The 16,550-nt window shown below is 38.3% G+C and overlaps 1 protein-coding gene across 1 annotated transcript in view; it reads left to right on the forward strand.

Annotated features, from left to right (window-relative positions):
• Nucleotides 1-2,988: 2,988 nt before the first annotated feature.
• Nucleotides 2,989-16,550, forward strand: part of TNFSF13B (TNF superfamily member 13b) — a 34,079-nt gene continuing 20,517 nt past the window's right edge. Inside the window, exons 1-2 of the mRNA XM_082602185.1 lie at nt 2,989-3,342; nt 3,421-3,508. Coding sequence (XP_082458311.1) covers nt 3,013-3,342; nt 3,421-3,508 — 418 coding nt within the window. The 5' untranslated portion in view covers nt 2,989-3,012. The remainder of the gene's footprint in view (nt 3,343-3,420; nt 3,509-16,550) is intronic.

Consider the following 16,550-nt stretch of genomic DNA (forward strand, 5'->3'; position numbering starts at 1 on the left):
AAAGGATAGATTTCTCAAACCAGCCAATTTTGTAAAAGATTGTTAAGCCAGAAGTTTAAAATTAAGCTTTCTGAATCTTTTTGAGGTTGTCACTATAAGAAGCAAGCAGTCAGAGTAGATGTTTGTTTTATGCTGTGTTTCATCCATCAGAAAAACTCGTGACTTCAGTTCTTTTCAAATATACTCTCCCATGTTCCTATCTACCCTCTCCTGAGTAGATGGGACAGGGAACATGGGACTCACTTTGTTTCAGCTCTGTTGCAGGAGAATGTTTTACACTCCAGTTGAGAAAAGGAAATGGGTGAAAAGAAGCTGAACCATGGAAGAGAACTGTGGCTCAGGTCCAGCCCTAAATAAACGTGAATGTGGTGAGCTAGTCAGTGACTATGGACGTGCTTGCTATCTGTTGAACAGAATTTCAGTTAAATTATTGTCACACCCTTTCCTTTGCAGGAAACAGATCCTTGATTGATGGAGTAATAACTTCCTTTTGTTCCTCTAATAAGAAATTCGAGAGCACATAAATGCCACTTGGTTTTCTACCTGTCTTCTGAGAAACTGCATTGTGTGATGGCTGTGGAGGACATCACCTGGCCATGTCCAGTCTGGGCCCGCTGCCCTGCTGCCTTTGGTCGAGGGAGCACTAGCCCTCCTCTGCTGGGGCTGCCTGCTGGTGGTCCAAGACCAGCTCCTGGTTCCAAACTGGCCGCAGGCAGACTGCTCAGTGGCTCTCCCAGGAGAGCAGCTGAAGGCAAAGGTAATTCCCTAAAGCAAGTTATTCCCTCTTTCTTCAGAACTTTTACAGCAGAACACGGAGCGGAGTGGCCTGCCAGAAGGGGAAGAATGTCCATTCACAGAAAGAAGCGGTGGCTGCCGGTGTCCAGGGTGGAAAAAAGTAATTGGTTTCTAGCACTGCCTTGAATTCTTTTATTTCTCTATGTATTTAGGTACTATGAATGCACACACATATAATCTGAGAGAGTTTCAATTACTTTCAGTCAGAAAGTAATCCCCAGACTAATCCTTTTGTAAAAAATTGAAATGTTATCTAGTATGTTTTACCATGATTGATCTGGAAACATGGACTGTCACAAAGGAGTTGTATTACAGTAAAGAGTCTGCACGCTCACTTAGAGAAGACAACTTCCACCTGAGAAAAGCTAACTGGGGGGACCACGGGAATCACTAAAACCTTTTTTTAAACAGAAAAAAATTTTAAAGTCATTTTGAAAGGTCTTGGGACTTGCAGATGCAAAGGAAAAAACAGCAATCCCAAGAGGTAAAAATGAATAAGGCGGATGACATCACGCTTACTGAGACAAGGATGAAACAGGCGGTCCTGGGAGGGAGCTCAGAGACACCTAGTCAAGGTGACTTTGTGCTCTTCTCCAGCAGGTGTGTGCAGCTATGACCAGGGGACAGGTACAAAGACGTCTATTGCAGCACTGTTTGTAAGAATGAAAAAGATTCCATGGACTAAATAAATGAAACATGCCGTTCATAACATGAATGAGTGAAATAGATTCCACATGATGAATGAATGGCATGAATGAAAAATGGGAACATCTTCAAGGTAGCTTGTTCTACATTCCTGTAAGTCTCCTTACAGCTCTCGGGGACAGTTATCACCCCATCCAACAGATGAGGACACTGAATCACAGGCGGGATTGGTGCCCTTACAGCCACGCCAGGTCCAACAATAGAGATTTTTAAAAAAAAATTATTTATTTACTTTTGGCTGTGTTGTGTCTTAGTTGCGGTGTGCGGGCTTCTCACTGCAGTGGCTTCTCTTGTTGCAGAGCACGGGCTCTAGGCGCGCGGACTTCGTTAGTTGTAGCACATGGGCTTAGTTGCTCCGCGGCATGTGGCATCTTCCTGGACCAGGGCTCGAACCCGAGTCCCCTGCATTGGCAGGCAGATTCTCAACCACTGCGCCACCAGGGAAGCCTCCAACAATAGAGATTTGAAACTAAATTCTGTCTGAGTCGAGTCGGGTCGTCTTGTATACAGGTTAGATTGGGGCAGAGTCGGCCTAATGTGGACGAGCAGATAAGCTGCTTTAGGGAAAGAGCAGTTAATGACGGGACCCAGGCATCTGGAGCTGAGCTAAGACCGATTCTCCCCCAAATGGTGTCAGACGGAGCAGGGACTTTCAGCTCCAGAGGTGGGGACAGCAGAGGTGGGACAGCTCCTGGGGACTGGCCATCCTGTGGGTGGCTGCCTCTCTAGCAGTGTGTCCCACGAGGAAGAGGATTACTTAGGGTCCCTTTCAAAATGCATACACCTGCATATAGAGAATCCCCTGCGCACCTAATCTAAGTAGGTCCCCCAAATTGAGGCACATTCTTCTTATTACATTGCTAAGGTGATAGTGGAGAGAGTACTCCCCAGCGGACTTTTATACCTCGTCTAAGAACATTTCATTTTATTTCCCACTTAGACACTGTTAATAAATCACTCTCCAGTTGACTACAGTTCAATGCTAAAGTACTTAGCTTATCTGACCTTGGCATTCATTAATTTTATCACACCAGCAGGAACTTATTAATATTATTTTCCTCCTTCCCTACAAAGCCACGTGGCCCCAAGTGGACCCAGTTCTCTCCTAATGCCTGAGGGGGAGCTACTTAAACACCTTCCTGTCTTAAAAAGTTGTCTGCAGTGTGCTGGTCCAAACCCCCAACTCCTTGCCGTCAGTAGATTTAAGGGGCTCGTTTGTGCATGAGTGTTCTGAGATGCCATTAAAATTCTTACAAAAACTGAAAGTGAAATGAGGAAGACTGATTGAGCAATCACATAGAAGGGCGAATGCCAGGAAGACCTATCATACAGTAGGGGCAGAGATGCAGCCGGGCAGAGAGAAGAAAATTCAGGAGAACTCTCCGGAGGGTGAGCGCCGGGCTGGGCCATGTAGTCAATGTAGGACATCAACAAACACAGATAACAGGAAATGATCCATTCTCTGTGGTCACTTATTCTAAGGGCCCGAACCTTCAAAGTTCAAGGAGGGAAATGGATGACTCCACAGGGGAACAGTCACGCCTTTCTCGCCTTAAGACCAGAGACGAAATGAAACTGAAGGGGACAGTCTTCATCCTCCCCCAGAAGGAAAGCCCCTCTGTCCGCTTCTCCAAAGATGGAAAGCTGCTGGCCGTGACCCTGCTGCTGGCCCTGCTGTCGTGCTGCCTCGCGGTGCTCTCCTTCTGCCGCGTGGCTTCCCTGCAAGCAGAGCTGGGAAGGCTCCGGGAGGAGCTGCGGGAGCTGCCCGGCGTCCCTCAGGCGGGAGCCGCAGCCCCCAGGGCCGCCCTGCGGGAGGCTGCAGCCGCCACCTCCGCCCTGAAAGTGAGTCTGCGGCAGCCCCAGCCCCATGCTCCCGCACCCAGACGCCCTGGCAATAACGGGGGGCTTTTCTCTTGGCAGGGGAGCTTTGCGCTACCAGCTCCAGGAGAAAGCAACTCCAGCCAAAGCAGCAGGAGTAAGCGTGGCCTGCAGGATGCAGAAGAAACAGGTATGTTTGGGGCACAGAAGCGGCTAGGAGTCAGGGATCCCAGTTCACAGGTGAGGAGGAGAGGGGAGCCAAACAGGACCTAGAAACTTGGAAACTTACCGTCCCAGCCAGGTGTGGCTCCAGGGCAAAGCCAAGCCCTGGCCGATGTAATAGGCCGACAGCATGTTTTGTCCTACAGTGAGCAGATTTTGTGGGGAGAGGTATTTATCTGTGCAGCACTTTAGAACAGGGGAAAGGGGCCCACGTTTCCCCTCAAATTGATAGTTCACTCCTATGTCAGGAGCATCGTCTGGCAGTGCAGGAAAAAAGCACCACGTGCCAGTGTAGAATGAGCTTTTGTCAGAGAAGAGCAGCCAGACAGCATCTCCTGGGGGGCGTAGCCGCTGTGAAACCACGTGTAGATCACCCGGGAAGCAGGTGCATGTTTGTGCTTTATTTGGTGTCTTGCTTTTTTAAAAAAGCTTATTGTACACACACACTCACACACACACAGATTGTAATGCTTTTCTTTAATGTGTGCTTTTCCTGGAGCTCCACACGTTTATAGCCTCCTTGTAATAGTTCCTTAGCGATTGCTACCTTTCTTCCTGCTGCACGTGTCCCACAGAATGGTGTGGGTTCCTGACCCCTCAGGTTTGGTGGGGCCTCCCAAGACGTGATTCAGCTCTAGTTCCTTCATTTCAAGGCTGAGAAAGAGCATTTGAAGGGCACTTACTAATATTGCAATTTAACAAATCCTTGGTGCTGTTTCTCTTTTATATTGAAGGAACCTTTTCTTGAGCCCCTAGAATGTGCCAGGCAGGCTTGTACTAGGAGAGGTATCGCCCCACCTCCTGTTTCCTTTCACCTTCACGGTGAGTGTGAGGCAGACCCAACAGGTGTAATTATTTACATGTATTTGTACTTCTGAACAGAAGTGCACGAGAGACAGAATAGGTGTCCTATCACACCACACACACACACACACACACACACACACACACAGAATGCTCCTTCTGTAAACTTATTTTTCACTCAGTGCCTTATTCGTGGAAAAAATTCTTCCTCGTTTTATACAACTGTAAATTTTTTATCTGGTTATCATATCTTTGTACCAGTTATCAGAAAGGATTGGGTTTAAACATTTTAAAACTGGAAAACACTCATATTTTTACTATGCTTTAACACATCAATTTTCATATTTTGCATTTTATCTATATTTTTTACATATTTGAAAAAATTCAGTATATATACTGTGGTATATTTTTGTATTCACTTATTACACAATAAATGTTTTCCTTGTTTCTAAGTAATTCTCACACATCCATATTTATTTGTTATCATACAATTATTTATCATTTCCCATTTTTTTGATAGAATGGAACATGCCAAAATTTTTGTGCAGATCTCTTTGTTTCTGAGGAATCTTATGCATATATTCAATATAAATTCCATACATGGAATGGCTGAGCCAAAGAGGATGAACATCTTTAGCACCCTTGCTACCTGTTGCCATACTGTTTTCAAAATGAATTACAAATGTATGCAATCAGAAATGCAGTGTACAAGTTCTCCACATACTTACAGCATTTTATCTTTAAAAATATATTTAGTTTAGTAGTTGTAAAAGAGTGCCTCAAATTTAATTTTTTTGCTTGCTTACAAATAAGAATTATCTTTCTGCATATTTTGATAACTTCTAATTCTATCTTCTGCTAATTTTTATTTATAACTTCCCTCATTTGTCCTATTTTTAAAATAATTTTGAATAAACTCTGTATTAGGCATATTGTTTATCAAAATTTTGATGTAAATATTTTCACAATATTTTGCAGTTTTTTAAACTTGTACAGAGATTTTGCATCTGTATATTTAATGTGATACACTTTTTAAATTTTCTGTAATACATCAAAGCTAAAAATACATTTGTTCATAATCTCTTAAGTAGTTTATTCTTTTCTCTGCCATTTTGACTTTTTTTGTAATATAGTGTTGTAGTTGGGTATTTAATCCATTAGTCCTGGAGTTTATTTTGGTAGGTCATGTCATACTAACTTCCTTTCTTAGGAACTTCTTTCCTTCCTTCCTTAACTTCCTCTTTCTTCTTTTACTTTTTCCTTCCAAACTGTTGCTAAGTATCTCGGCCAAATTCATTAGATGATTTTTTTTAAACTCATTTGCATTGGAATGCTTACTATATTATATTAAGTTCCTCATTTATAGTTGAATCTATTTTGAGACTTTTTTTTCATTGATTTATTTCCTATTTATCTGCATTAAATATTTTAAGTAATTTTATAATAAAATGAGCTTCAATGCCTAGTAGGGTGAGTATGCCTCGATCTTCTTCAACCTTGTCTGCTAGTATTCCCCTGCCTCTAAATATTAATATTAAAACTAAACCCTAACACTTCCATTCCAAAGAGGATATAGAATCATTACAGCAGATTTAAGAAGGAAAGAGTTGAGTAAGAAATCAATAGCTCCCTGAGTCCCACTTGACAAAATATGTTCTATTAATATTTTAAAATTTCCTCCCATGTGAATATTTTTTCATATTTGTGTTACTAGGGCATCCAAAAATTGTATACTGACAAAAATTTTCCCCAAATAATTTGCAATTTTTAGAAAGTTTGGAGAATAGCAGAAAGTTCTAACCAATGAATCAGAATGGACCCGGTTTCCATAGCCCAGATGTAGTCAGTTATTCCCGGTCAATGAAATTGGCTTGAATGCTGTTTTAGGCACTATCCTTTTGTGCAGGGAACATTTATTTTGTTTAGCCTTACTCCAAAATTAATGCATATATATATATATATATATATATATATATATATATATATATATAAAACAAGAAGGTTGTCTGAAACTCCATGATTTTTGTTTGTTTTCTGTTTGGTAGGGTCCTTTTTTTGGAATTGAGAAAATTTTTTGCAGTTTGAATCTAGCAACTTTCTTTGGTTTTGGTTTCCATTCTAGTTGTTGTGATTTATTTTAGGTAAAACTCAAAAGCCAGAGTTATCCCTTTTACTTTCAAAGTATTAGTTTCTATTTTCTTTATTCATTTTCTATAAATGTTTTTGTTGGAATTTTAGAAAAACTGTAACTCTGAAGAAGAAAATGAATTTTCACAGTTTGAATTGATGTGTTCAAGAATTTTTAATATCTCTATTAAATACAGAATTTTAAATTTCACAATAAGACAGTTTTCCTTATATAGGTTTCACTATTCTTTCATAGGTAAATTAAAAAGGGTTTATTGCTATTAGGAGTCTTAGCATTTTCAAATAGCTTGTTAAACTGCTAAAAAACATAGAATTTTCAGTAAACGATTTAGTATTTGATCTCACGCTTATTTTTAAGCCACATCAGTAGTACACTCAGTGGATTTATACTTAACAGAATTATAATATTATTCTAGATTTTTTCTAAAATACTCTGCTTTCTGTATATACTCCTCAACATCAAGTTGCTATTATTTTATAACTGTGTCATAAAGGTTCACAGCTGAATATTGCTAAGTAACATACCAGAATGTTACTCATTCTTATTTTTCTATAAATCCAACCCAAATATCACCAGGCATCTCAATTTTATTGTGTGGATATTCAGTTTGTAAGTAAATTCCAGTATGTTGTGGGCTAGAAAGTCGAACCTCCCCAGCACACAGCAAGCCTAGTTATTGCATTGGTATTTGATACTCATCACATATTACCTAGGAAGGTTGTTTTCTTTTCATTTGTGTATACCCCATCTGTTCAACTAAAGAGTAGAGACCTCTGTGGTCTGGTCCTATTTCTCCTTTTGTATATTCATCATGACACTTGCACCCTGTAGGTATTCCATGAATATGTGTTAATCAATTTTGGGGCCAATATCAAATAAGATAGAATGATTTGACATCATTTTGGGGGGGAAGGGATTTTCCCATATTTCTTCATTTGTCAGGTTTTGATCAAAGGCCATCTTATGAAATTTTTTTAACTTGACCTTTAAAATAACTAATTAACCAAAGAATGAGCATGATCATAAGGCTAAAGTCGCAGGGGCAGTCTGGAAACCCCTTGCCTCAGACTCTCTTGGTGCACCAAGTAGAGGCACTATTTGGGCTCACTGAAAAGTCATAGAGAAGCTCCCATATTCAGCAATTTCTTTAACTATAATTTCATGGGGTTTTAGCTTAATTTTTTTAAATTTTAATTGACATATTATTTACATACAGAAAAGGGCATGTATCTTCAGGACACAGGTCAGTGAAATTCACAAGCTGAACAGCAGGAGATGAAGGGCAGACATCACCATCAGTCTCCACACCCATTGAGTATTTCTTGCAGACCACCCCCGGAGTAAACGTGCTGCTTTTACTTCATTCTAGAATTTGGCACTGTGGCTCCAGTTTTGTTTTTCTTAATTATGTTGTGTTTCAAGTGAAAGTCTCAGTAAGTTTCATGTGTTTCATAAGATAATTTCTGGTTATAATATAACAAACAGAAATGTGGGGAAATCCAGGATTAAAATTGCCAAAGGGCCTACAATAGCCAAAAATTCACTTTTAAGCCCATAAGTGTATTTGGAGATAGTCCCAATTAAAACAAAAACAAAAACACTAAAGTGACATGGCTTTGAAAATATTACACATGAAAATTTGTTCACAGATGAAATCATGATGACCCATGTTTTGAACCTGCACTTAACTATAATTCTATTCATTTCAAGAATCTAAAGATAAGCATCTTCAGAGTCCATCAAGAAAGTGAATTCTTCCAAATGGGTTCTTACTGAATTAAAACAGTTTATTAAGGCTTCCCTGGTGGCGCAGTGGTTGAGAGTCTGCCTGCCGATGCAGGGGACACGGGTTCGTGCCCCGGTCCGGGAAGATCCCACATGCCGCGGAGCGGCTGGGCCCGTGAGCCATGGCTGCTGAGCCTGCGCGTCTGGAGCCTGTGCTCCACAACGGGAGAGGCCACAACAGTGAGAAGCCCGCATACCGCAAAAAAAAAAAAAAAAGTTTATTAATAAAATTAGGTGACCTTTCATTTTTTCCCTTGTTATTCAGTAGGGAATTTAAGTTATCAGAAACCCATGTATTTTAGATTATAGAAAGACAAAAATTATTTTTTATTAATAATGTTTATTATACTCATCTCAAATGTAATATTAAAAATAGTGGTGAAAGGGCCTTCTCTGGCAGTCCAGGCTTAAGACTTTGTGCTCCCAATGAAGGGGGTGCGGGTTCTATCCCTGGTCGGGGAACTAAGATCCCCGTACTGCATGGCACAGGCAAAAAGTTAAGAAAAAAAAAAAAGTAATGAAGTGGTGAAAGCATCAGCATTTCAAAGAAATATAAAAACAAGAGCAGAAAAATTTGCCCATATTTTATCTTTCAAATATTTCTTGTAAAATTTTGACCAATCTACTTTATTTTTCTCCATTTTTAAATAAACTTTTTAGTTTGAAATTATTTTAGAATTACAGGAAAGTTGCAATAACAGTGCAGTGAGCTGCCATATATCCCTCATGCCGTTTCCCCTAATGTTAACATCTTATGTTACCATGGTACCTTTGTCACAACTTAGAGACCAACATTAGGATTTAACTGAACTCCCGACTTTACTTGAATTTCACCAGCTTTTCCGCTAAGGTCTTATCATGTTCCGGGAGCCATCCAGGACACCAGAATGCATTTAATAGTTTTTAAAAATCAGAGTTTTGAATATAATGCACATAAGTTAACACCTAATAGTATAACTAAAGTATTTCTCTGAGGTAAACATTTTTGTTGTTAAACATAAAGATATCAATACTATTAATATTTTTGAAATATTAATATTTCTTTCTTGAAATCCATAGTCCATTTCCTTTGCAAGAAAAGATGGGGTATCTGAGGGGTCTGTAACATCCAGTCTTTGCTTCATTGGCATTTCGGGCTCAGCTGTAACTTACAAGGCTGTAAAGTGAGTGTTAAAAGCATGCAGTGTATAACTCAGCCATCCAATTTGTCCCCAGATGAGGCTAACGGCAGCCTCTTACGAGCAAGGGTGTGTTCCTTCCTAGAACAGAAACAGCTGGCTGCTGTCATGGTGATCTTTGACCAGAATCTTCCCTGAGTGTCATTTTTCTTTTCCCCTGCTGTAAATAACGAGAGCCTTCTTTTTCAGTGTTGCAAGAGCTGGAATCTGTTCAGTTTCCACAAAAGTATTTAAAATGAAAATAGTGACCTGGTAACCAAACCTTGAACCCTGTTCTTATCAAGTTTAAAGTTTTGGGAAACAGAAGAGCCAGGAAGAGAATCAACCAGTTCAGCCAGAAGTGATATTGTATCTCTTCCAATCTTCCCTGACCTAGGAGGTCCAAGCACTGCTCTAGTTGTTGGGTATTGATTAGAAGACAAACAGATAAAAGTTTCCCATGCATTGGAGATTACATTGCAGTGAGGTGGAAAGCCATAGAAAATAATCAATAAACATAATTAATGAGGAAATTATAATACTAGAAAATGTCAAATACATTGCAAAAGTGAAAAATTTAGGGCAGGGTTAAGAGAACCAGCAGAGTTAAGGGTGAAGAAAGGTAAGAGGACATGTCTGTATTTTAAATAGGGAGGCCAGGGTAAGTCTTTCTATCTAATCTCTGAAAGCTCAACAATTCTTTATACTTTCAACATTAAAAAAAACTGCAGACATGCCTAGGTATTTTAAAAATAAATTCGTAATGTCGAGGGATGCATTCTCATTAATAGTTCATAGAAATGGGTGATATTAGTTTTAATGGTTAATTATGCTTTTTATAGGTCAAGTCCTACTTACAGGATCTGCATTGGGCAGCTGCTCTTTTGTTGTGGGATTTTCTTTGACCTAAATAGACATTTCTCCAAAGAAGATACACAGATTGCCAACAAACACATGAAAGGATGCTCAGCATCACTAATCATTAGAGAAATGCAAATCAGAACTACAATGAGGTATCACCTCACACCAGTTAGAATGACCATCGTCAAAAAATCTACAAACAATAAATGCTGGAGAGGGTGTGGAGAAAAGGGGACCCTCTTGCACTGTTGGTGGGAATGTAAATTGATACAGCCACTGTGGAGAACAGCATGGAGGTTCCTTAAAAAACTAAAAAAAGAACTACCATACGACCCAGCAATCCCACTACTGGGCATATACCCTGAGAAAACCATAATTCAAAAAGAGTCATGTACCACAATATTCATTGCAGCACTATTTACAATAGCCAGGACATGGAAGCAACCTAAGTGTCCATCGACAGATGAATGGATAAAGAAGATGTGGCACATTTATACAATGGAATATTACTCGGCCATAAAAAGAAACGAAATTGAGTTATTTATAGTGAGGTGAATGAAACTAGAGTCTGTCCTACAGAGTGAAGTAAGTCAGAAAGAGATAAACAAATACCATATGCTAACACATATTTATGGAATCTAAAAAAAAAAAAAAGGTTCTGAAGAACCTAGGGGCAGGACAGGAGTAAAGACGCAGACATAGAGAATGGACTTGAGGACATGGGGAGAGGGAAGGGTAAGCTGGGACGAAGTGAGAGAGTGGCATGGACATATATACACTACCAAATGTAAAATAGATAGCTAGTGGGAAACAGCTGCATAGCACAGGGAGATCAGCTCGGTGCTCTGTGACCACCTAGAGGGGTGGGATAGGGAGGGTGGGAGGGAGACACAAGAGGGAGGAGGTATGGTGATATATGTATGCATATAGCTGATTCACTTTGTTATACAGCAGAAACTAACACACCATTTTAAGGCAATTATACTCCAATAAAGATGTTAAAAAAATAAAAATTCCTCAAAGGACATATCAAAAAAAAAAAAGTATCCCCATTTCTGAGGAGTTAGAGAAGAAACAGACTTTTCTCAAAATAGAGGAGACACCTGCTGTGCAAAGCTCTGAGGTAGGCTCTCCAGAATATACAGAAAAGGGGAGAGAAATGGAATGAAATTAGCCGAGTATGGTCCATGTGAAAGCTCTGGGTTAGGCCCGGTGGACCTATGATTATCATTTGCCCTCTTCATAACCCTGCAGTGCTGGCATTATTGTCTGCATTTTAGGTGAGAGAATTGAAGCAGGCACAGCCAACCCCTCTTTTCAGAAACCCAGTACTGAGTTGGAGAAATTTTAAAAAGCTAATGTAATTTCAAGATAATAAATAATTTAAAAATAACAATGTTTTTGCCTTTACAAAACACATGCAAATTACGACTTCAACTGATTCTCACAACACTATGAAATAGATATTGTTTTTTTTCAGTTTACAAATAAGAAAAAATATTTCAAAATTAAGTGTCAATCTCATGATTAAATAGCTAATTGGTTTAAGAACTAAGGTTGAATTTATTATCTTGACTATAAATTCTGAGTTTTTTTGATCACGTGAGCTATATGTGCTTAACGTTCAAATAAAGCACCAGTTTTGAGAAAAGTTATTGGATCCTGGAGAAGCCTAAATTATTATCAGTATTATACCAGTGAGAAGGATGGCTAGTTATGGAATCACAGAATGTCAGTAGTCAAGATCACAGACTGAAAGACTGTCTAGACCATGGCGGAGAAAAGCTGAGCTGGGTTTTAAAGGTTGAGTAGATGTGGGTAAGAGGAGAGTGTATCCAAGATATGGTAACAGTAGTAAAACAGGAAATAGAAAAAAAATACAAGAAAAGACCTCATTATATAGTAAGCTGCCATCTCCTTGGGGAATTTTGCAAATGTTGATTGATTGAAGTTCAGGCTTTCCTCTTCTCTCCATCCCTCTCCTCTGACTATCCTGTGTCAGGTAGACAAAGAAATGGAAAATAACTGCTTCATGGTATCTACTGACACAAGTGGTGAAGCTACACTTCAGCTCATCTTTTTTCTCTTCTATCTACTACCCTGGAGCTTCTTCTGGTAACTAGAGAGTAAGAAATTCTAGAGAAATAGCACACAACCATTTACTTTAAAAAAATATTATAGCGTGCTACAGTTCTATGGATGACATTTCAAAAACTTATTGAGATTATTCGTTATGAAGAATGTTTTCCATAAAACCATGGACCCAAAGATTTATTGTTACAGAGTTCAGACATCATGGACATAGGTGTTTTTTTTTTTAATGGAAGCTATTTTCCCTACAACATTAATGTAATTTGATTTAACATGTATTATACATTTGGATGTAAGGATGGGGTTTTTAAGAATTATTTGGAGAGGTTAGATGTTGGTATGATGTCTACTTTCTTTTCTAAATTGCTCCACAGATTTTTTTTAAATGTGCTATAAACCAGACACTGCAAATTTGTAAATGATGGCCCTTAATATGAAGTGACTCACAGTCTAGGGATGGAAGCAGTTATAGAAACAATTAGTACATATAGTGAAATGTATTTCAATAGATGTACGTACAAAGTGTAATGGCATCAAATATTTAGCTAGAAGGATCAGGGAAAGATTTGGTATGTGACCTGAGCCCTGAAGCATGAATGAAGTTTCACCAGTTGGAAAGGTGAGGAATATTTGGCCGTAGGGAATGGCAGATACAAGGGCCTGGAAACATGAAGCCGACCTCCTGTTCTGAGAAGGTGTGTTTAAGTGCAGCGGGGATTGGAGAGGAGGGTCATGAGGCTGTGCAGGTAGACTTGGATTTTGTGTACAAAGAAACCTTTTGAAGGAATTATAAATACGAAAAGGACAAGATAGGATTTGGGTTTAGGAAGATAACTCGAGGAAATGCAAGTGATGGACTAGGAATTGTAGAAAATGGAAGAGGCACAACTAGGTAGGCTAAGGTAATTGTGAAGAATGGTGAGGGTAAAGATCTGAATTTAGGCTACGATGCTCCCCATCTTACCATTTCTCCCTCTTTCTCTCCCTCTCTCTCTCCCTCTCTCTCTCTCTCTCTCTCTCTCTCTCTCTCTCTCTCTCTCTCTCTCTCCCTCTCCTTCAGCCAAACTTGCCACCGTTCAAAGAAGCCTTCCTCATTGGATCAGACATCTGGGCACTGTATCTCTCTTACAGTTGCAATTTTAATTCTGTTTTGGTGTTACTGATTCATGCCTGTTCTTCCCACTAGATTGTAAGCTCCATGGGGGTAGGAATCATATCTCCTTTTTTTTTGGTATCCCTAAGTGCAACATGTGACACAAATTTAGTGCTCAGTAAAATTGTTGAATGGATGAATGAGAGATGAAATCTTAATTGAACAAAAGTTAAAAGTTCAAACCATTAGAACTTGGTTATTATTTGAATTTCAAGATTGAGGAGGAAGAAATAAGGCATGTTTATAAAGTTTCTAGTTTGTGCAACTCAGAGGGCAGTTATATACCCACTAAGAGAGAAAACAGAGAAGGAGTGAGAGGTGAATGTGTGTGGAGAAGATCAAGAAACAGATTTGAGGCAGATGAAACTTGAGATCACTATGGCGTTCAGGTGGGAATGTCCAAGCGGGAGTTGAATATGTAACAGCCAATTGTGCAATTTATTGCCACCTTTCTCCAGATATTCAGGTGTATTTGTATTTTTTGGTTTTACCTTCCTTGACTTCAGACCTGTTTGCACGTTTTGTTATGAAGCTAATGTCCTTCACTGGTAAGTTAGTGATAGCCAGTGCCTTCTGAGTATGTGTCATTAGTAAAGTGAAATATCCTAAAATAATGCAAAGAAGTCATGACCAAAGAAAAAACATATCCTGTGGAGATGATGACAACTATAAAATTGGTAATTTTAAGTTAAAATATTTGATCATTTGCAAAATTAAACAACATTAGATGAAGATGGTATTTTGGGTTTTTTTTTCTGTCTTTGTTACTTTACTCTTATGAGGCTATCCAGAGGGCTGCCATCTTACATATCCTGCCTTACTTTAGTCGTAGAACATGATTATATTATGAGTGGTACATGGCAACTTCCAGTTCATGTCAAGACTGTTTCTGTGCACATATACACAGAGAAAATCTTCAATTCAAATATATTTCTTTACTTCTATCCTCTATATTTATTTCTACTTTATCAGCTTCATTCCAAGACCTCCAAAAATTCAGCACCCCTTTCTCACTTCCCCAAGGCCATTATAGTGCTGCCATCTTTGTGAATTCCCCAAAATTGAAAACCTGCTTTTATTATTAGTTTTTAATTCTCCTTCAAGCACATATACTCATTAGTCAGAAACTTTTAAATTTTTTTCACAGTTTGTCTTGGGTGCTCCACTTATATAATTTCATTTTAAACCAAATCATCTGCATATTATATTTATTACCAGTCAAGAGCTAAACCTTGGCTTTCATTCTCCCTTTACAGCAGTTCATTCTACACATAGACACATATATTGTCTTTCTCAAGCACAACATGTATCAGGCAAGCCCCTCTCAAGATTAAAAATTCTTAATATTTTTTCTATTTTCTAGTAAGTCAAATACAGACTTCTCAACCTAGCTCTCTAGAAATTCTTTCAAAACTCTCTCAATTCATTGTTTTTGTAAGTTACCAATAAGTAACTTAATAAATTTTGCCAGTGACACAAACTGCTTATCCCTGATCATATAAAACTTTATAATCCAGTTTCCACCCCTAAAATTTTGTCTTCCAATTCCAGTAGAAATGTTTATCCTAAAACCGTGATTTCTTTGATTTCTTCATAAATCTATGTCCAGCATTAGGTCAATATTTAGATCTTTAAGGGATTTCTCTTAATTAAACTTTTCCAGCCACTGATGATTTATTCAAAAGTAGCTCAAGAAAATTCCAACTCCTACATTTGTCATGACTTCCATGTACTGAATGAAAGCTCTACAGAAATGAAGAGAGGCATCATCTTCAGAGTCCTCATTCTTGAAAAATGTACAATGTAATAAGTAAGACAACAGAAAAAAGAAGAAAGATAAAAGAAGATAAAGGAAGGGCATCTCATTCAGACTGAAGAGCTTAGAAGAAGCTTCTTGAATGAGATGAGTGAGAAATATGGGAGTTAGTGGGTGTAGGTCATATGGACAGGACACGAGTAATGGGAAAAGCTCATTGTGGGATGCTTTTCATGGGAACCATGCATAATCTGCAATAATTGTATTATTTATGGTAGTTTCTATTAGATTTAGCTTTGTTGAAATAATGTATAATAAACTGGATTCCAGTTTGAAAAGGTTTGGTTCCAACACAGAAAACAATACAACAGATATTAGCAATTCCATAAACCTATAAATCTCTTTTCCTGATTAAAAGCCCCTTTAAAAGGTGGCTTTCAATCACAGTCAGTCCAACCACTATTCTAATTGTGAAGTTGGTTGGGTTTTATTGTATCAAATATTGAGCAATAGCAAATGACTTTTGTCTAAAAGTTCTTATTTTAGGAATTCTCTTTTGTAAGCTAGTTTTGTCATCAATATAATGTTTTGTATTTAGAAATATTTTTCACATGGTTTAATATTATGAGTAAATTTTCTTATGCTGTAAAAATGTACTTAAGATTAATTATCTGTGGTTCTCACATCATTATAATATAAGATATATATATATATATATACATATATATATATATATTTAGAAATATGTCTCCCCACTGACACAGAAATGTTTTAATGTATGCTACTGCCTTGCTTAGTTAAAAAGCTAAACCATTCTCAAACTCTTGTATAATTCCCCTCAACTGTAGCAGCAGGAAAGATGTGTGAAAGACAGTTGAAAACCAAACACAGTCAATTAATACTACAATTGTTATCAATATTATGTTTCTTATATTAGACTATGCATTCTCAAAACTCTTGTGGTTGGATATCTATGCTATTGGGAGATACAAAAACAGTACTGCTCTCTTTTGGCCAACTTTCTGTGAACAATAATCTATAGTCTAAAATCAGATCTATGGTGAATTGGAAAGAGAGTCCTAAAAGACTGAACTGGAGATAAGTTGATAATAGATATCAAATTTCCTTAAAAGGAAGAGTTGAAAGCTGAAGAGGTAAGTAGCACTGATAGGGTTGATGGGACCTGAACAGCATCTAATGAGGGCAGGATGGAGAGTCCTGTTCTTATTTCCAAGAACTTATCTCCTTGAAAAG

The sequence above is a fragment of the Mesoplodon mirus genome, assembly GCF_964341445.2.
Source record: "Mesoplodon mirus genome assembly, chromosome: 17".
NCBI lineage: Eukaryota > Metazoa > Chordata > Mammalia > Artiodactyla > Ziphiidae > Mesoplodon > Mesoplodon mirus.